The sequence below is a fragment of the Delphinapterus leucas genome, chromosome 1 (genome assembly GCF_059928025.1).
Source record: "Delphinapterus leucas isolate spDelLeu-1000000601 "Yukka" chromosome 1, BTC_Dleu_Yukka2, whole genome shotgun sequence".
NCBI classification, from domain to species: domain Eukaryota; kingdom Metazoa; phylum Chordata; class Mammalia; order Artiodactyla; family Monodontidae; genus Delphinapterus; species Delphinapterus leucas.
In genome coordinates this window covers 35,202,683-35,223,992 of record NC_143129.1, presented here as the reverse complement: position 1 = coordinate 35,223,992, position 21,310 = coordinate 35,202,683, and the positions used below count along the sequence as shown (strand labels likewise).

Genomic DNA, 21,310 nt, shown 5'->3' with positions numbered 1-21,310 from the left:
TCCCAGGCCAGGGAGAGTCAGGAGCAACATTACGAGTAGACGTCCTGAAGGGTACCTGCTCTGGGTTCTGAAGAGGCCACGCCTCTCTCTAGTGTAGCAAGTCTCCATCAATATAGGGTTATATATTGTATAGATATAAAACAACAACACACAAGGACATCATAGAACAATAATCCAATATTTTTGTTTCTTAGTAAAATATGTTAAGCACAGTATTTAAATTGCATTTCTCTGAAAAGCATTTGGTATATTAAATAGCAGAAGGTATATTAAATAGCTCTATAAATGCTTGTTGGCATACTCTTAACTGCATAAGGATTCTAAAGAAATTAAAATCCACTTATAAACACCATAAACTAAACAAAAATGTGAAAAACTACTTTATTCTTATAATGCAGACTTAATAGCTTGCTGGATATTAGCAGGTGGCTACATAATTTTTCTGAGTTTGAGAGAAAGGATACACATTGTTGGCTGTGGTTTTAAAATATCAATTTGGTAGGGAAAGTGCAGTTGAAAGTGAAAATTAAAGACTGCTCTTTACATTTTGCATCCATTCTGAACAATTCATACATATAAAAGATACAATCGCACTTGGAGCTAATGTTTAGGTGAATATAGGGGTGCTATATAATATTTTGTGAGAAGAGAAAGTGATAGAAAATAAAAGCTATGGTATTGGAAAAAATGCAGAAGGAGGCAAAAAGGGTATTTTTCAACTGTGTTGAAGATGGGCATGAGATGAAAGTTGTTCATGCTTACATGACTATATAGGTCTTGGAAATGGTTTTCAAGGAAAAATATTTGGTTCAATCAGTCTCTTCTCTAGGGCAAAATCCTCACTCTCCTCTCTAAGTCAGCAGTTCTCAGAATGGTATAAAAGAGCTCACCACATGCTAAGCTTCTTAAGAACTGACCAGGTGGTCAGCAGAAAAAGTTCTAAAACTAGAAAGGAAGAGGCATCAAAGTCTTAAAATTTGTATGCAAACGTAAAAACTAACTTTCAAGCCAAAATGACATTCCCTGTCAGAAGTAACAAATACAAAAGTCTTAAATTTAGTGTACACGCGGCTAAGATATTGTTAGATAAGATATTACATGTCATTCAGAGAATATTTTTTGTGTGCTTTTTCCCTAAAAAAGACATATTAAATTATTTTTCTCTCCTCAAGTCTTTTTTGTATAAATGTGAAATATAAGGTGTCTTGTAAGTTTGTTCATTCAGACTATACACTCTAGGGGTCCTTTCCACTTGCGTTGTAGGTGACAGTTTTATTTGAGGAGGGTCTGAGTTTGAAGAGGCTTGAGCAGTTCGGCTGCTTGGTGGGCTGCAAGGTTCTGGCGTAGGGCGAGTACCAGTCCCTTTCAAATACATCCTTAAGTTGCTTAATGATGCTTGTGTTGTTTCTCACATCTGCTTGGTTGATAACAAGGCCTGTGCCAGCATTCTGGGTAAAATCATTCCCTACCCAGTCAAAATTTCCTGCAAAAGACAAAGGAAATGATGGTAAAGAGTTAAGATCCACCAGGGAATATTTTCCATTTAAAGAAATATAGAGCAGATTCTATTAAAAAAAATACCCGGGAATAGTGACAGGGAGACTGAATTGTGTTGACAGCTCATAAAAAGAAATCCAAGAAGGCTTACATATGGCATATTAATATTTGCATATTATTTTGGCATTTTCTTCAGCTTTGCTCAACTTGAAACTCAAAACAGGAAATCTGATGTTCTTTTTTGGTAAATGTTATTTCTTATTGACATTCACAAGGCACACTAAATACAGCAACATTTAAAATATATAGGAATACACTTAAAAATCCTGTGAACAATTACTACCTTCTCAAAGAGACAACATGTAATCCATACGTACAAATGAGAGATTCTAATTATAATGCTCAGAAGCTTTCACATCAAAGAAAAAGCTGAAGCCAGAGAAGGAGAACCAGTTTTTAACTAAACACACAAAACACTCCTTGCTTGGGTGGTAAGTCATTCCCAGTTCCAGGATCAGGCTTCTCAGCCTAGGAATCAGGGCAGTTGCTGTGACAGCAGGCTCCCCAGAGTGACTGCTGGTATAGGTGGTATATTAGTTTGCTAGGTCTGCCATCACAAAGCACAACAGACTGGGAGCTTAAACAACAGAAATGTATTGTCTCACAGTTCTGTAGGCTAAAAGTCTAAGATCAAGATGTTGGCAGCCTGGTTCCTTCTGAGGGCTGTGAAAGCAGTATCTGTGCCAGACCTCTCTCCTTGGCTTATAGATGGCCATCTCCTCCTTGTGTCTCTTCACATCATCTCCCCTCTACACACATCTCTATGTCCAAATTTCCCCTTTTTATAAGGACAGCAACCAAACTGGATGAGAAACCAGCCTAATGACCTCACCTTAACTTGATTTCCCCTGTAAAGACCCTGTCTCCAAATAAGGTCAAATTCTGAGGTACTGGGGTTAGGACTTCAGCATACTAATTTTGGGGGGCCTATAATAGGTAGTAAGGCTGGGATCCACCCCAGAAAGGGATAATCATGTCTATGCAACTTGCATGTAGTCCATTTTCAAAGTGGGAGTAGATAAAAGGACCAGACTACCCAAAACTCCCAGCTGAATCTCTTGTCTTTGGTATCCAATGGGGAGAGACTTCCAGTAGGACAGCAAAGGTACTCTCAGGAGGGTATAGCACCATTTATTTCTTTGCTTTTCTTTGTCTTCATTTATGCATATTTACCCAGTGTACAATGTCTACCAGGCACTATATTAGGGGCCATGATATAAAACTTAAAATCACAGTCTCTGCCTTTGAGGAGTCCAGGAGGAAAACACAAAAAGTATAATACAAGGCATATGAGATGGTACAAGAGATGTATGTATACTATGCCATGAGGGCAGGAGAAAGCAATTTCTAACTCTGACTAGATGTGTCAGGAAGAGAGCATTTCACTGAATAATAAGAAAGGCACAGAAACCTATCAATTAGGAAACTAATTCCACAGGAAATATAACATATTTATGCACAAAAAAGATCTGATGAGGATCTTAGAGCGTGAAGGGGAAGAGTCAGGAATGAGGTCGGGACATAAGGAATGTAGAGGGCAGAGGAACTATCAGTCAGTGCCTAATATGAGCAAAGCACTATGCTTTCTATTTGTGTACATTATCTCATATGGTTGGTAGGATTTATGCTCACTTGACAGAAGAGGGCTGTGAGGCTCAAAAAGGTGAGTAAATTTGCCCAGCTTCACATGGTTAATCAATGGTCAACCCAGGTCTGTAGACTCCATGAACTATCTTCAATACTATAAATGAAGAATCATTCTAATAAAAATTTACCCATGTCAAGACTGACAAAATTATCTAATAAATTACCACCATCCTCTTTGGTTCAGAGCTGGTTCCATAAGGGAACCGAAGTCTTTTAAGCATAAAGCTTGACTTTCCATTCCCTCAGTGGCTCCTCAGGCATCCTGCAGGAATATTTGCTGAAAGATGCTGAGATCATGGTCCCTGGGCATCCTCGACCCAAGGCCCTGCAGTTGCCTGTGGGAGAAGCTGCTGGGAGAAGGGACATCTGTAGAGAAAGCTAATATCTGTTCCTTTATAGCTATCATTCTTTGGCCTTCCTCTACTCTCTGGAGCGCCCCCCCGCACATATCAACTCCCTTTTCCATATAGCACTGCCTGGAATATTGGAAGGTGGTTCCCTTGCCCCTCATTTTACTCCTTAAGTTTATTCCTCTAAGTCAAATATTATCAGCATAGAGAAGGAACTCCTCTCTCTCTCTTTATATCTCACCCCAACCCACACAAACACTACAATGATGTTGCCAATGACTTCATGATAGACATAGTTTTGACTGAATTTTATTGCTATAAATTAGCAAACTGCTTGCTAAATGGTTTGTAATACTGTGTTAGAGTCTCTGCACAGAGACTCCTTTTGCTGTTGCTGTGCTCCCAACCATGTGCTCTCAGACACGTGGCCATGCTCAGAGGCTCCGGCTTTGTGCAAATGCTCAGTGCCAGGTGAACACCAGCTTGAACCTCTAAACAGAGGATTTGTAGCTACTGCAGGTTGAGAGTTATTCTGGAAACTGCTGGTAGGCGGCACCTTCTATTCATTCCATAAACAGAAGACAGCACACTTTTCAAGGACTTCTTGATAAGACACTAAAATCTCATCTTATGATTAAGTGCAAGGCATTAGACCAAGGGCAGTAATTTTTTATGAGCTATCATAACATTATCTCCTTCAATATTCACTGCAATCCTATGAGGTGAAAATATTAACTTCACTGTATTGATGAGGAAATTAAGGCTCAGAAATGTTAAGTAATTTGTCCAAGGTGGAAGTGAAAAAGTCCCACAGTTGAGGTTCAAAGCCAGGTCTGACTCCGAAGCCCACACTTAAAGGTGTACTCGTTTTGTGCTAAATGTGCTCTTCACCCTAGACGTCATCAGTCCCCAGGGCTGGAGCATCAGGCCACACTGAGATTTCTGCTCCATTCATTTGCAGACCTCACTCTCTGAAGGAAACACATATCCTTTAGGGGAAGCATGGAGAGAGGGAATGATGATGGGAGAGAAGTGACAAGATTATGAAGTCTCATTCTGTGAAATTCAGCTTCTTTCCTTTGATACAATGGATGGAGCCAAGATCCTCCATCTTTATTGATTTTCAAAAGTTTTAATTAGTCTGTTCTCAGGAATCATAGCCCTAGGCATCTTTCACAGGACTACAGGGCATTCCTGCACCAGAGTGATTGTTTTCCTACCTTTATTTCCTGATGGCTGGGCTAAACCTCAAAATCATGCATATGCTTCAGTCATTTTTCAACTGGGAAGCAGTTTTACCCAGCTCTTTTTGAGACTGCCATTTCAGCTTCTAGAATGCACATTTAGGCCCCAGATGCCAGGAGAGCTGTAGTGCTACCCTCAGGAACACCCTGTGAGGGTGTAGGTGAACTCACTGGATATAATATATAGATAACCAAACCACCTTTCAGACAACTTTGCCAAGCTTGACTCAAATGTACTCAAATCAAAATTAGATGATACTGTCTGAGGATTCTTCTGTAAGTCTTGTGAACATTTAATGGAACTATATTTCCATGCAAGGTCTAGTGTGGATTTTTCTTTATTCAGCATTCTCAGCAGATATCTGAGTGACTTCTTAAGAGATTTCCAGAATATGCTGATAATTATTTAAATTATCAATGAATTTTCCCTCTTTATGCTCTTTAAGTATTTTTATATTAGAACTATGCTTCACTCTAGGGAACTAGTGTTTTGCTAAAATGCTATGTGTAAAATGTACTCATTTAAAAATGTATTATAATAAAGAACCCAGAAACAGACCCACATAAATATAGTCAATTGATCATGACAAAGGAGCAAAGGCGATACAACGGAGCAAAGACAGTCCTTTCAACAAGCAATGCTAGAAGAACTAGGCATCTACATGCAAAAGAAAAAGAATCTAGACACAGACCTTACACCCTTCACAAAATGTAACTCAAAATGTGATCATACCTAAATGTAAAATGCACAACTACAAAACTCCTAGAAGATAACATAGGAGAAAACCTGGCTGACCTTGGTTTTGGTGATAACTTTTTAGATACAACACCAAAGGCATGATCCATGAAAGAAATAATTGATAAGTTGGACTTCATTAAAATTAAAAATTTCTGCTCTGTGAAAGGGAATGAAAGAGAGTGCAAAGATAAACCACAGGCTGGGAGAAAATATTTGCAAAAGACATATCTGATAAAAGACTGTTATCCACAATATACAAAGAACTCTTAAAAATGAACAGTAAGAAAATTAAAAATCTGTTTAAAAAATGAGCCAAAGCCCTTAATAGACACCTCACCTAAGAAGATAGATGGCAAATACACATACGAAAAGATGCTCCACATCATATGTCAAAGGGAAATGAGAACTGAAACAATGAGATGTGTGTCATACACAGCTATTAGAATGGTCAAAATTCAGAGCACTGACAACACCAAAGGTTGGTGAGGATGTGGAGCAACAGGAACTCTCACTCATTGTTGGTGGGAATGCAAAATGGTACGTCCACTTTGGCAGACAATATTGCAGTCTCTCATAAAACTAAACTTACTCTTACCATATGATTCAGTAATCATGCTCCATGGTATTTACCCAGTGGAGTTGAAAACTTATGTCCACACAAAAGTATGCACGTGGATGTTTATAGCAGCTTTATTCATAATTGTCAAAACTTGGAGCAACCAAGGTGCCCTTCAATAGATGAATGGATAAAGTGTGAATCGATAAATAATATTCCAGACAATGGAATATTATTAAGCACTAAAAAGAAATGAGCTATCAAGCCATGAAAAGACATGGAAGAACCTTAAATGCATATTACTAAGTGAAAGAAGCCAATCGTAAAAGTCTACACACTATATAATTCCAGCCATATATTTTGAAAAAGACAACACTGCGGAGTTAGTTAAAAAAGAAATCAGTGGTTGCCGGGGTAGGGGGAGGGATAAATAGGTGGAGCACAGAGGATTTTTAGGGCAGTGAAATTACTCTATGTGATACTACAATAGCAGATACATGTCTTCATACATTTGCCCAAATCCACAGAATGTACAACACAAAGAGAGAACCCTAATGTAAACAATGGATATTGGGTGATAATCATGTGTCAATGTAAGTTCATCAGTTGTGACAAATGTACCACTCTGGTGAAGGATGTTGGTAATGTGGGAGGCTGTGCACATGTGGGGTTGGGGGGTATATAGGAAATCCCTGTGCCTTCTGCAGTTTTGCTGTGAACTTAAAACTGTTTTTTAAACAAAAGTCTATTTAAAAAAATGCATTACAGGGAAAGAAGAAGGAAGAGAGTCAGGAATCAATATTTAGTAGGAATCTGGCAGAGAGATCAGTGACAGTGTTGGGAGCTTCTCATATATTATCTCATTTAATCCTTATACCACCACCAAAGGATGGGTGCTGTTATCCCTATTTTAAAGATAAGGAAACAGAGGTTCCTCAGAGGCTCAGAGAGATTGTGTGACTTTACCATCTTCCAGCTTGTAAGTTTCAGTGCTTGAAATCAAAAAAAGGTTTGTCTGACTCCAATACACTTACTTAATTCATTATAAAGAACATTTGGATATAAGCACATATCACTGCTGAATGTGCACCTAACAACTTACTTTAAGTAAACTCTGCAGGTAGAATATTCAGATTTGAGTCCTTAAATCCCACTGTGCCCAAAACTTAATCCACCCCTATTTTTCCCAATATTGAAGCAAAAGTTCCCGTTTTTGACTAAACAACTTTGAGTTTGCTTTTGCCACTTGTTTAAAAAGAAGCTCATTTCATTCTATTCTCCGTGCATTGATGAACATGAGAAAATCTAAATGATCACCTATTGGGTCACTGAGAGGGACAACATGAATAAAATAATATTGTCATATTCTAGAACTGGAATGATACACATTTTTAAAAATTTCAATACCCTATTCTATTATTCTTATTATTCTACTAATAAGACACACAACTATTCGAAATGGGAAGAAACAGAACATCTCCACGCTGAGAGAGGAGGTAGTGTTTAACTCATTTCATATCTTATGGCCCAATTTCCTTATTTCTAAATTGCAGGTGATTAAAGCTGCCTTCCCTATTGACAATGTTGCTAAGAGAATCAAATAAGATAAGGTTCTTTACAAAGTTAAAATGGCATATTTTTTTACTCACTGAATTTGGAAAAAATAATGCAGATTCCATATTCCTTCATCCCAGACACATTTTTCTTTTCTGCTTTGAGATTGCTACTTCATTTGTACAGTGTAATAACCATCCTGCTGTTTTGTGATCTATGCACTTTCATTTTATAGATAATAACTTCCACTCTGCCTGTGACAGTACTAGTAAAGGGGTTACTCTGGATTCATGCACACCATGGGAAAGTAGAATAGATTTAATCCGTTAGTAAGAAATATACCAATACATATTGTTTCTGTATCTGGAGCTTTATTGCCTTAATAATAATAGCTAACATGAATCTAGTATTATCTATGTGTTAGGAGCTTTCATTGTGCAAGGTGCTTTGTACATATTATCCCAATTAAACTTTACCCTATGAAGTAGAAACTATTATTAACTCCATTTTACAGATGAGAGAACTGAGGTTTTTAGAGAGCTTAAGTAAATTGCCCAAAGTTAGATATTTTTTAAATGGCAGAGGTAGGATTATTGCACAGGTAGTGTTTGTTTGGGCATCGAATTTCAATGATGTCTGCCTCCCCATTACTCATGACAGTGGTACAGTGGGTAGGAAATGAGCACTGGGTTCATTTAAGTGCCAGGACTGGCCTTTCATGAGCCATCCAACTCCTCACCTATAAAATGAGACAAATGGACCATGGAATTTCTGCAAAACATTTACAAAAAGACATCACATATGGTCTCCTAGCATATGAACCAAGCCACAGATGAGATGCTCTGTTAAGGAGCTCTTTGCCCTCACCCTCCTGTTTCCTGACTTCAAGGTCTCCCACTCACTGGCAGGAGCTTCCTCACCATGGGGTACAGAAGAGTACAGCTAGATCACCACTAACCTGCATGATCCCCTAAGGAGCCTTACAGCCCTGACACCTACCAATATAAGCTGCGCCATCCGTCACCATGTACTTGTTGCGATTTAATCTAGGGAAGGTGTGATTCTTTTGTTCTTTTGTAACACAAGCGTTCTCTCTTTCCAGATCAAAAAATTTCTGTAAGACAATAAATAAATAAAGCAGGTGAATATAGAGAACATTTTTGGTTTTGTTCAAACACAAAAGGGTTTTTCATTCAAGTATCAACAATAGACCTCATACTGAGTTATTAAAACCACAATCTTGTTACTTCATATAGATGAAGCTATTTTTGTTCTCAAATCCATATAGGCAACAAGAGAGAAAATTATCATGCTCACCTAGGTCTATAATTAACACTTTTAAACTATAAAGTGAACATAAAATTCATTCTTTTAATGGGGAAAGGGCCAGAAGTTGTCTAATTCTTTTGTCTTATTCATCAGATGTGCTGGCATTTTAAGTATGCCTCAGAGTGCTTTCTGTCAAGCATGCCAATGAACTGAATTCTCACATGTGGCGTATATTATAAGAAGCAGCAGGCCCATGTCAATGACTAGCTGAATTAATTGGGGATTTGCAAATGTCAAAAAAAGATTTTGCCAAAAGAACAAATATTTCTATCTAAACACCTAGGTCTACAAGCTCTTTTAATAAGCAACTCAAAAAAAATCACAACTTCAAACCATAACTCCTGAATTTCAACTTTAATGTGATCCAAAAAGCAGCATTCCAGTTCACCTGGAATGGGGATGGGGGAGCTAAGAGAGGTAGGTGACATCAGGAGTGGCTTCAGGAATCTGCTGAAATTGGCAAGTGCTCAGATGAGGCTTAAACTGTGACTGAGTTCACAGGAAGACACTATCAAAGGTGAAGACCTCAGGTCTCCTCCACGTTGAAAAACGTGGAAAATTTTCAAAGCTGCATGGAATATTTCCAGAATGTCTTACATCTGTAGAATCATGTGTGATTGAAGGAAAGAAGAGGCAGTGAGAAAAATAGGATGATACCTAGAAATGGAGATATCATTTACAGTTTTAAAACAGTAAGTGTTCAAATTTAGTTTGGGGAAATAATGAGAGTTGGTTTTTCCTTCCCCTCCAGGTTGAGAAAGGAGTGATAAACCAAGTAATCACTAAGGTCTCTTCCAGCCCTGAAAATTCTATTCTGATTTTTTTTTTTTTGTAGAACCCTTGAGATCAATGGTACACAGGCCAAAATCTACCACCTAAGAACTGTCTATTGTACATCCCAGAGGAATGTTCTCCCATTGCCATATTTCCATGATTATAGGCAATGCAGACTGGATCACCTTATTTCCTCAGTTCCTATCTTCTGCAAAATCTGTGTCAAGTTTGATGGGTTCACATAGAGCCTTTGTGGACTCTTCAAGTAGACTTAATAACCTGTGAATGCTCTTGAGTTGTGGTTTTATACTTGTGAGGTCACACGAATACTGATAACAGCCAGCAGTCATCTCGCTTGAACATTCTATCACCATACCTGTCTACACACTTGCTATTTCCTTTTGAGGAAGATATTATTGCAGAATCAAGACAAATTTGAAAAAGAATAAATTATACATCCTAATTTAAGTCAGTGATGGCATCACAGCTTGAGGCTTTACTGAGAACCCACTTCCTCTAGAAAGTTGAAGATGACCCTAAAGAGGGAAAAGAGCTTTTTCTGGGAGACTAAGACAACAGCAGAAACCATATTGTATTCACTGACATACTATTAGACGCCTAACGTGCTGCAGGTGACAGCAAAGATATTTCAAAAGTGACTTGTTAATTTATTTTTTAAAAACCTCAGTTAACTAGGAAAACTTGGTGAGTGCAGTCTCTTTCCACGAGCCTCCTCATGGATACAAACCCACAAAGCCAGGGGGAAGGTGCCTATTCCTCTAACGACAGAGATTACCAGGCTATCTGCTTTATCAGTGCTCCCAGGCTCCTGAAGACATGCTATATGCAAGATTCCAACTCCCACTCTTCTTGGAAAAGCTTTTCATCCATCTGTGGTCTAGATGTCGGGCCCATAAGCTTCCTTCTCCTCAAGGCTTATCTTGATGCTTAGAAATGCATGGCCTGGCTTAAATGAAGATTGGAGTCTCTGTTTTATAAAATGTCCAACAGTGAACTATTAATGTTTGGTTTATTCGAGTAATGTGACCATGAGTGTTTGAGAAAATGAAGCTGAGTAAATACTGTAGAGGTTAAAATGATGGATTCTACTTTCCTTGTAATTTCTTGTAAGTCTTCAATGAGAGCCCTTAATAGTTCATGACACAGATTTCAACTGACAGTGCCTTAGTAGCAGGTGTGCTGTGGGGTCAGGAAACAGTGGGTGGGTGGAGACCACTGAGTTGTTCTGAGGGGAAGTTAAGAGAAGAGATAGGAGCAAATGCATCATGTGTCACAGGCCCCAGATATTCTCCTCTCTGCCTCTGCTTGCATTAAACACGTCTTTTTACTTTCTGTATTCTGGTGCTTTGACATCTGGGCTCTTGCTGAGCACAGAGGGACTGTCTTCCAGAGAATGAAGGCTACAGGGATATTCACCACCTCTAGGCCTAACTCATAAATGCCTCCTGTGCACTCCTCCACTCTCTCTTCTTCTGATTGGCCTTGGGATATTGAGGCTCAAGGCCATCTTGGAAGCCATGTGTCAAAGTTGACAGTGGAGCCCCTGTCATCCTGGGTCCCTGAATGCTTCATGGAGCACAATTTTATCACCTAGAAGAGAGCCTGGCACAGAGCAGAGTCAGGTCTCAGTGTACATTTGTTGAATGACTGCAGCGGAGGTTGGGGGAAGCTGAGACCTAAAGGATTAGTGGGCTTTAGTCAGGTAATGCATGGAGGAAACTGTTGTAGGAGAGGAAAGCGCATGTACAAGGGCCCTAAGGGGAGGAAGAGGATGTTCCATGTGAGGACCAGAGGAGATTCAAAGGCGAGCTAGAGAGTTAGAACGTCTAGGGTAGTACAAATCCTCAACCTTGCCTCCCTCAACGTATGCAGACACGGATTAGGGTGCAGCCCAAGGGACCTGGAACAAGTACAGAAACCCAGGCTGGGGGTGCTTTAGGGCTGGGGGAGTCTGTGCTGGTGCATGTTCCAATGCTCTGTTGGTCACAGTCTCACAAATAAGAATAGTAGGTGAAGGAGGAAGTTCAAACAAAATGGACAGGATGCAACTGAAAGTGTATATAAAGAGGGTTATGCTGGCACCAGGAAACTTGGGTTCTAGTCTCCTTTTTTGGGGGATACGGTTGTTTTGAAAAATTAGTTAACCTACCTTTTGAGGTATTTTTCACTATCAAAGATTGTTGTCCTGGTTCTGACTGGAAGTTCATGTGTATGTGTGTGCTTACAGCTTTCACAGATGTATGAAGGAAATAAACTTTTAATTTAATAACTCAGTCAATATAATACTTACAACTTTCAAACTGCAGTTGGCTATTTCAGTGCAAATAGCTTTAAGAGATGAAATAAAGTTAAATGTGAGGGGGTCAGTTTCCTTCCAGAAGCTGATAAGGAGTCGAACTTTAACGCTTCGCAAAACTAACGCTTCTCTAATTTTCCCATCCAAGTCTGGCCAGTAAGTCCTGTAGAAATAATATCCATACAGATAAAATAAAGAAGATTAGTTAGTTTGGGGAAATAAATTTTCTATACTATAGAGAACACTGATGTTAACTTGATCATTACTTTTTTCTGTAATATAAATAACCTTGCAGGATATGTTGAAAAAATGCCAGTCTCCTGGGTTAGGACATTGAGAAATGGTGTTTTACTGGTCCTGTCCAGCCTAAAATGAGGTCTCCTACCACCAGGGCCTCAGGTTGTGTGAGCAGAGGGCACAGACAGACTGACCACCATCACATGTCACCCTCACTACACCTCCAACTCTACCTGGGTCTCAGTTCATATGTGCAAGGAGAATCAACTTTCCAACAGAATTCCAGTTAGGATCCTTGAGCACCCCTTTGTCCCCAAATGCTTCTCAAACCTCTCTTCTTTGGTAAGTGTCACCCCCAATGAGATTTTGCTCTAGTTATCCTAGCTTTCCCACACTCTTATTTCCAAACTGTCTTCGTCTCTCCTTACCAAGACACCCACTACTCTGGGGCCCTAGAATCCTCCATCAGGCTGTTTCCCCTATAGGCTTATATATAAGCCTATATTTTGAATTCTTAACCTTTTACTTTGACTAAATCTGAACTCTTCCCTAAGGCCATAGCTTCTCTTAAAGTCCTGCTGTGTATTTTCCACCAGATTGTGCTGTCCACTTGATTTAGGATGGGGGGCCAGCCACTGCCCCCCACCCCCTAAAACACAATGTTTCTTTCAGAACTTTAACTTAGTTCTCATGTTAAAAACAAAACAAAAAAAACAATAAAATTTCCCACGTTAAAGACAAGTCTCAAATTGCTCTATCTCTCTGTAGCCCTGTAATTTGTAGACCTTTTTTTTATTCATACAAATCTTCCCCTAATTCTGGACCAATTCATTATTTGGACTAATGATATATTATTCAAAATATATAAGTTTCATAATAATTGCACCTCCAAAGGTCTCCTCTTTATATCTGACCCCAGCTTCCTGTCCTTCAGGTTCCTCTACTCTCTTATTTGTACCTGCTCTTTCACCTGTGCGGGCCCCAGATCCAAGGTCCCTCTACTTTTTCCTGGTCCATCAGCTCCTCCTGATCGCCTTTCCCTGACAAGCCTAATATCAGTTCTGATCACATGAAGGACAGTTGCCCCTCTCCCTTCCTTTAGCTCTTGGCAAAATCTAAATCCTAGGTCAGTGCTGTAATACCTTTGGTGTATTTCTATAGCTATAAAGCAGAGGACAACTGAAAAAGGCATCTCAAGCTTGTGCAGACTGGAGAAAACACAAATGCATTCAGGGCTCTCAATACCATCTGCCAATCCCTATCCTTGCGTTGGGTCAGTTCTACCTCTTGTACCTTTTGAAATTATTCTAAATGTTGCCCCACTCTAGAGAAATTTGTTTTTTCCTTCATTCACAAAATTGGGGGTCTTGGTCATGGTCCTCCTCAATGTTCTACCCTGATAGCCACACACATCCTTATCCCCTTCCCTCTAATTCAGAGGATAAGGCATCCCCCCCTTCTCCCCAGGCTGTTCCCTTGGCCCCTTGCAACTGCATTTGATTAGTCATTCCTTCCTGAAAATATCTTCAACTTCTCCCTCTCTGGCTTCTTCATTTGAGAAATAAACATAAATCTCTCCCATTCAGAGACCTCTCCTTTGACTCTGCATTGCTCTGTGGCTGGTGTACAATCTCTTTCCTCTTTGAACAAAACTTCTAGATAGTAGAATCTTGAACCTCTGACTCTACTTCATCACCCCCCATTCACTTATCAGCCTACTGATCCCGGCCTCCAGCCCATGAATCTTCTGCAAATTTTCTCAAAGTCAGCAGTGATTATCTTAATTGCCAAATCTGATGGACATCATTCAATTCTTACTTTACTGTTAAACCAGGCTACATGTGGCTATGTTGATGTTTCCTTTTGTTGACCTGAAACAAACAGACTGCCAGGTACTTTTCCAGCAAAGATGGGTTTATTTGGAATCAGCATAGAATTGCAATTCTGGATCTGCAATTATGGGCAAGACACATGCATGACAAGGGAGGGAGAACACTTTTACAGAGAGGAAAAGGAAGTTGGGAGGGCTATAGTAAACAAAGTGTCATGGCCTTTCATTGGCTGAGTCCTTGCCAGGAAAGAAGAGGAATCTGTCGTTTTCCTGTTAGGCTCTGCTATCCTAGCAGGGTGTGAGAACTTCTCCTTCTGGTCTCTCAACTCTGTTTAATTGAGGTTTCTGTTTATTAATTTTTTACACTTTCTTTTTAAAATTGATTCCATTGGCTTCTTTTTCTTTTGCTAGCAATCATTTTTATTTTTTATTTTTTTGAATTTTATTTTATTTTTTTATACAGCAGGTTCTTATTAGTTATCTATTTTATACCTATTAGTGTATACATGTCAAACCCAATCGCCCAATTCAGCACACTACCATCCCCACCCCACCGCGGTTTTCCCCCCTTGGTGTCCATACGTTTGTTCTCTACATCTATGTCTCTATTTCTGCCCTGCAAACCGGTTTATCTGTATCATTTTTCTAGGTTCCACATATATGCATTAATATACGATATTTGTTTTTCTCTTTCTGACTGACTTCACTCTGTATGACAGTCTCTAGATCCATCCATGTCTCTACAAATGACCTAATTTCGTTCCTTTTTATGGCTGAGTAATAATCCATTGTATATATGTATCACATCTTCTTTATCCATTCGTTTGTCGATGGGCATTTAGGTTGCTTCCATGACCTGGCTATTGTAAATAGTGCTGCAATGAACATTGGGGTGCATGTGTCTTTTTTTTTTTTTTTTTTTTTTTGCGGTATGCGGGCCTCTCACTGTTGTGGCCTCTCCCGTTGCGGAGCACAGGCTCGGGACACGCAGGCTCAGCGGCCATGGCTCACAGGCCTAGCCGCTCCGCGGCATGTGGGATCTTCCCGGACCGGGGCACGAACCCGTGTCCCCTGCATCGGCAGGCGGACTCTCAACCACTGCGCCACCAGGGAAGCCTGCATGTGTCTTTTTGAATTATGGTTTCCTGTGGGTACATGCCCAGTAGTGGGATTGCTGGATCATATGGTAATTCTATTTTTAGTTTTTTAAGGAACCTCCATACTGTTCTCCATAGTGGCTGTATCAATTTACATTCCGACCAACAGTGCAAGAGGGTTCCCTTTCCTCCACACCCTATCCAGCATTTGTTGTTTGTAGATTTTCTGATGATGCCCATTCTAACTGGTGTGAGGTGATACCTCATTGTAGTTTTGATTTGCATTTCTCTAATAATTAGTGATGTTGAACAGCTTTTCATGTGCTTCTTGGCCATCTGTGTGTCTTCTTTGGAGAAATGTCTATTTAGGTCTTCTGCCCATTTTTGGATTGGGTTGTTTGTTTTTTTAATATTGAGCTGCCTGAGCTGTTTGTATATTTTGGAGATTAATCCTTTGTCTGTTGACCTGTTTGCAAATATTTTCTCCCATTTTGAGCATTGTCTTTTCATCTTGTTTATAGTTTCCTTTGCTGTGCAAAAGCATTTAAGTTTCGTTAGGTCCCATTTGTTTATTTTTGTTTTTCTTTCCACTACTCTGGGAGGTGGGTCAAAAAAGATCTTGCTGTGATTTATGTCAATGAGTGTTCTTCCTATGCTTTCCTCTAGATTCCATTGGCTTCTATGACTCTATGGTTTGCTGGTCTGTCCCCTATCTCTTGGGCTGTAGCAAATCGTCCTTTGATTAAAACACAGTGGACGCTCCTCAAGGTCACAAGACTCCACAGTAGTCAGGCCCTCTTGCTCCTCGTCCTTGCCCTGTCTCCAGTTTGGTCTCTCACCACCTTATCTTGGGCTCTATGTTCCTGCACTGAACTTGTTATAGGTCCTGGCATGGACCAGGCTATATTTTTCCATTTGAAACTTTGCTCAAGCTCTCCTTTCTACCTGGATAACTCCCTTTCTCACACTTTTTTCTAACTCATGCATATGTTTAAAGTAATTTGGGTAGCATTTCCTCTAATAAGCTTCTTCAAACCCTGAAACTGACATAGAAGCCTTTTCACCAAGTATCTATAATATTCTGTACACATATCTATTGTTCTATCCACCCCACTATGCTATGAAAATCTATTCTGTGTCCAATTTACATTCCCACCAATAGTGTATAAAGGTTCCCTTTTCACCACATCCTTCCTAGCAACTGTTATCTCTTGTCTTCGTCAAGAAGAGTCATTATAACAGTGGGAGGTGATATCTCATTGTGGTTTTGATTTGCATTTCCCTGATAATTAGTGATGATGAGCATTTTTTCATGTATCTGTTGGCCATTTTGATATACTCTTTGGAGAAACGTCTATTTAGTTCTTTTGCCCATTTTTAAAAATCAATTTTTTTTGTTATTGTCGTTATTGAGTTGACTGAGTTCTTTATATACTTTGGATATTAACCCCTTATCTGATGATATGAGGTTTAAAAACTTTTCTCCCATTCTGTGGGTTGTCTTTTCATTTTGTTAATTGTTTCTTTTGCTGGGAAAAAGCTTTTGAGTTTGATGTAGTCCTTTTTGTTGATTTCTTTTTTTTTACTGTTTGTACTTTTGGCATTATGCTGAAAAATTATTGCCGGAACCAATATCAATGAGCTTCCTCCCTACATTTTCTTCTAGGAGTTTTACAGTATCACGTCTTATGTTTAAGTCTTTGATCCATTTCAAGTTAATTTTCGTGGATGGTGTGAGACAGGGCCCGATATCATCTTTTGGCATGTGTTTCTCCAGTTTTCCCAGCACTATTTGTTGAAAAAACTATCCTTTCCCTGTTGGGTATTCTTGGCTCCCTTGTTGAATATTAGTTGACTGTATATGCTGGGGTTTAATTCTGGCTCTCTATTCTGTTCCATTTGTTGACATGTCCATTTTTGTGCCAGTACCATACTGTTTTTATTACTACGGCTTTGTGGTATAGTTTGAAATCTGGAAGTGTGATGTTTCCAGCTTTGTTCTTTTCTTCTCAGGATTGGTTTGACTATTCAGGGTCTTTCTTGGTTCTACACAAATTTTCAGATAGCTTCTTCTATTTCAGTGAAGAATGCATTTGTTATTTTGATGGGGATTGCACTGAATCTGTATATTGCTTTGGATAGTATGGCCATTTTAACAATATTAATTCTTCCAATCTATGAATGTGGATGTCTTTTCATTTGTTTGTGTCTTCTTTGATATCTTTCAGCAAAGTTTTGTAGTTTTCATTGTACATATCTTTCACCTATTTGGTTAAATTTATTCCTAAATAGTTTGTGTTTTTTTTCTGATGGTATTGTGAATGGGATGAGTTTCTTTATTTCTTTCTAAGGTACTTCATCATTAGTGTAAAGAAATGCAATTGATTTCTGTATGATAATTTTGTATCCTGCCACTTTACTGAAATTATTAATTCAAATATTTTTTGACTGATTCTTTGGGATTTTCTCTATTTAAGAACATATTATCAACAAATAATGGAAACTTTAAATCTTCCTTTCTGATCTGAATGTCTTTCATTTCTTTGTCTTGCCTAATTTGCTCTAGCTAGGACTTCCATTACTATATTGGATAAGAATGGTAAGAGTAGGCATCATTCTTTGTTCCAGATCTTACATTTTCAATTTCTCTCCATTAAATATAATGTTAGCTGTGGGTCTACCATATATGACCTTTATTTTGTTGAGGTATGTTCCTTCCACATCCAGTCTGTTAAGAGTTTTTATCATGAAAGGATGTTGTATTTTGTCAAATGCTTTTTCTGCATTTATTGAGATGATCATGCGATTTTTATCTTTTATTTTATTGATATGATGTGTGTAATAACATTTATTGGTTTGTGTATTTTGAACTATCCTTGCATCCCAGAAATAAATCCCACTTGGTAATGGTGTATTATCTTTTTAATGTGTTCTTGAATTTCGTTTGCTAATCTTCTGTTGAAAATTTTTGCATCTATAATCATCAGGGATATTAACGTATAGTTTTCTTTTTTTGTGCCATCCTTATCTGGCTTTGGATTCAAAGTAATGATGGGTTTGCAGAATGAGTTTGGAACTGTTCTCTCCTCTTGGATATTTTGGAAGAGTTTGAGGAGAATTGGTGTTGTTTTCTGAACATTTGGAAGAATTCTTCAGTGAGATGTCTGGCTCTGGAGTTTTTGATTACTGATTCAATCTCTATACTCAATATTGGTCTGTTCAGATTTTCTATTTCTTCCTGATTCAGAGCTGATAGGTTATGTGTTTCTAGAAATGTATCCATTTCTTCTAGGTTATGTAGTTTGTTGGCATATAATTGTTCATAGTAGCCTCATAGATTCTATGTATTTCTGTAATTTCAGTTGTAACATCTTATCTTTCATTTCAAATTTTACTTATTTGAGTCTTCTCTCTTTTTTTCTTAGTCTAGCTAAAGGTTGGTCAGTTTTTTTTATCTTTTTGAATAACCAGATCTAAGTTACATTGATCCCTTTTATTATTTTTCTAGTCTCTATTTCATTTATTTCTGTTCTGATCTTTATCATTTCCTTCCTTCTGATAACCTGAGGCTTAATTTGTTCTTATTTTTCTAGTTCCTTGAGGTGTAAAGTTAGCTTATTATTTGAGATCCTTCTAATTTTGTAATATATATGTTATATTAAGCATGTATGTTCCTCTCAGAACTGCTTTTGTTGTATCCCACAGTATTTGATATGTTGTCTTGTCTTTCCTGTTTTTAATTGAGGTATAGTTGATTTATAATGTTATTGAAGTTTCAGTGATTCAATATTTTTATAGATTATACTACATTTACAGTTATTGTAAAATATTCCATGTGGTGTACAATATATCCTTATAGCTTATTTTATACAGAGCAGTTTGCACCTCTTAATTCCCTATCCCTATCTTGCCCCTCCTCCATTTTCCACTCCCCACTCGTAACCAATAGTTCGTTCTCTATATCTGTGAGTCTGTTTCTCTTTTGTTATATCCACCTATTAAGTGATATCATACAGTATTTGTCTTTCTTTGTCTGACTTATTTCACTAAGCATAATACCCTTCAGGTCCATCCATGTTGTTGCAGATAGCAAAATTTCATTCACTTTTATGACTGAGTAGTATTCCATTACATATATATACCACATCTTCTTTATCCATTCATCTGTTGATGGACACTTAGGCTGCTTCCACATCTTGGCTATTGTAAATAGTGCTGTTATGAATGTTGAGGTGCATGCATCTTTTTGAATTAGTGTTTTCATTTTCTTCAGATATATACCTAGTAGTAGAATTGCTGGATCATACGGTAGTTCTATTTCTAGTTTTTTGAGGAAACTCCACACTGTTTTCCACAGTGGCTGCACCGATTTACATCCCAACAGACAGTGTACAAAGGTTCCATTTTTTTCCACATCCTCACCAACTTTTGTTATTTGTGGCCTTTTTGATGAGAGCCATTCTGACAGGTGTGAGGTGATATCTCATTATGGTTTTGATTTGCATTTCTCTGATAATTTGCGATGTTGAACATCTTTTCCTGGCCTGTTGGCCATCTATATGGCTTCTTTGGAAAAACATCTATTCAGGTCTTCTGTCCATTTTTAAATCAGGATGTTTGGGGGTTTTTTGATGTTGAGTTGTGTGAACTGTTTATATATTTTGGATTAACCCCTTATTGGCCATATCATTTGCAATATAATAATTTTCATGTTTCTAGTTGTGGGCTTTTTTTTCCTCTTAGAGAAGTCCCTTTAACATTACTTTTAAAACTGCTGCTTTTTTAGCTTTTGCTTGTCTGTAAAACTTTTGATCTCTCCATCAAATCTGAATGAGAGCCTTGCCAGGTAGAGTATTCTTGGTTGTAGGTTTTCCCCTTTCATCATTTTATATCATATCATTCCTTTCTGACCTGCAGAGTTTTTGCTGAGGAGTCAGCTGTTAGCCTTATGGGAGTTCCCTTGTATGTAATGTGCTGCTTTTCCCTAGCTGCTTTTAATATTCTCTCTTATGTTTAATTTTTGCCATTTTAATAACCATGTGTCTTGTTGTGTTCCTCTTTGAGTTGATCCTGTTTGGGACTCTCTGTGATTCCTGGACTTCTATGTCTGTTTCCTTTCCCAGGTCAGGGAAGTTTTTAGCTATTATGTCTTCAAATATGTTCTCTGTCCCTTTCTCTCTCTTCTCATTCTGGGACCCCTATAATGAAAATGTTAGTATTCTTGATGTTGTCCCAGAGGTCTCTTAAACTGTCCTCATTTATTTTTCTTCTTTTTTCTGTTCAATGTCAGTGATTTCTACTACTCTGTCTTCCAGCTTGCTGATCCATTTTCCTCTGTATCATTTAGTCTACTGTTGATTCCTTCTAGTGTATTTTTCATTTTGGTTATTGTAGTCTTCATCTCTGCTTGGTTGTTCTTTATCTTTTCTCTTTGTTAAAAACTTCTAAATTCTCACTGTTTTCATCCATTTTTCTCCTGAGTTCTTTGATCATCTTTATGATCATTACCTTGAACTCTTTCTCAGATAAGACTGCCTATCTCCACTTCACTTAGTTCTTCTTCTCATTTTTAATCTTGTTCCTTAATTTGGAACATGTTCATCTTTTATCTTTGCCTTCATCTGATATGAACTGAATGATTTTTACTGATTCAGATGTTTAATGATCATGAGACCCCCTCAGGGGAGGAATAATCTCTGGTGCCTGTCAGTGCAGACATGCTTCTCCCTTAGTAGTCAGTTCTATTTTTACCTTTAGCCCCTTTAAGTCCCCCTGTGCCCCTTTTGGCAGTATGGAGTGCAGCTGAGAATGCCTCTGGATCTCCATCTGCCCAATGCTGCCTATATGTAATTTACCCACAATAAACTTCAAAATTGCTTGATTTTTGGTGTCAAAGTTCCTTCCCAGTTTGGAGAATATATTCAATATCTCTGTCTACCAATATCAACCATTTCTAATTTGGAAGCATGTAGATTTTTTCTCTTTCATTTTGTGTTTACTGTGCAGACTAAAATTTAAGTTTGTAGGTTATTAACACACTGATAATTTAACACACTCTTTAAAATCTTTTTTCATTCA

General features: G+C 38.3%; 1 protein-coding gene across 1 annotated transcript in view; it reads right to left on the bottom strand.

Annotated features, from left to right (window-relative positions):
• Positions 1–1,226: 1,226 nt before the first annotated feature.
• Positions 1,227–21,310, bottom strand: part of PLD5 (phospholipase D family member 5) — a 270,932-nt gene continuing 250,848 nt past the window's right edge. Inside the window, 3 exon segments of the mRNA XM_089907920.1 lie at positions 1,227–1,483; positions 8,647–8,761; positions 12,062–12,230. Coding sequence (XP_089764046.1) covers positions 1,227–1,483; positions 8,647–8,761; positions 12,062–12,230 — 541 coding nt within the window.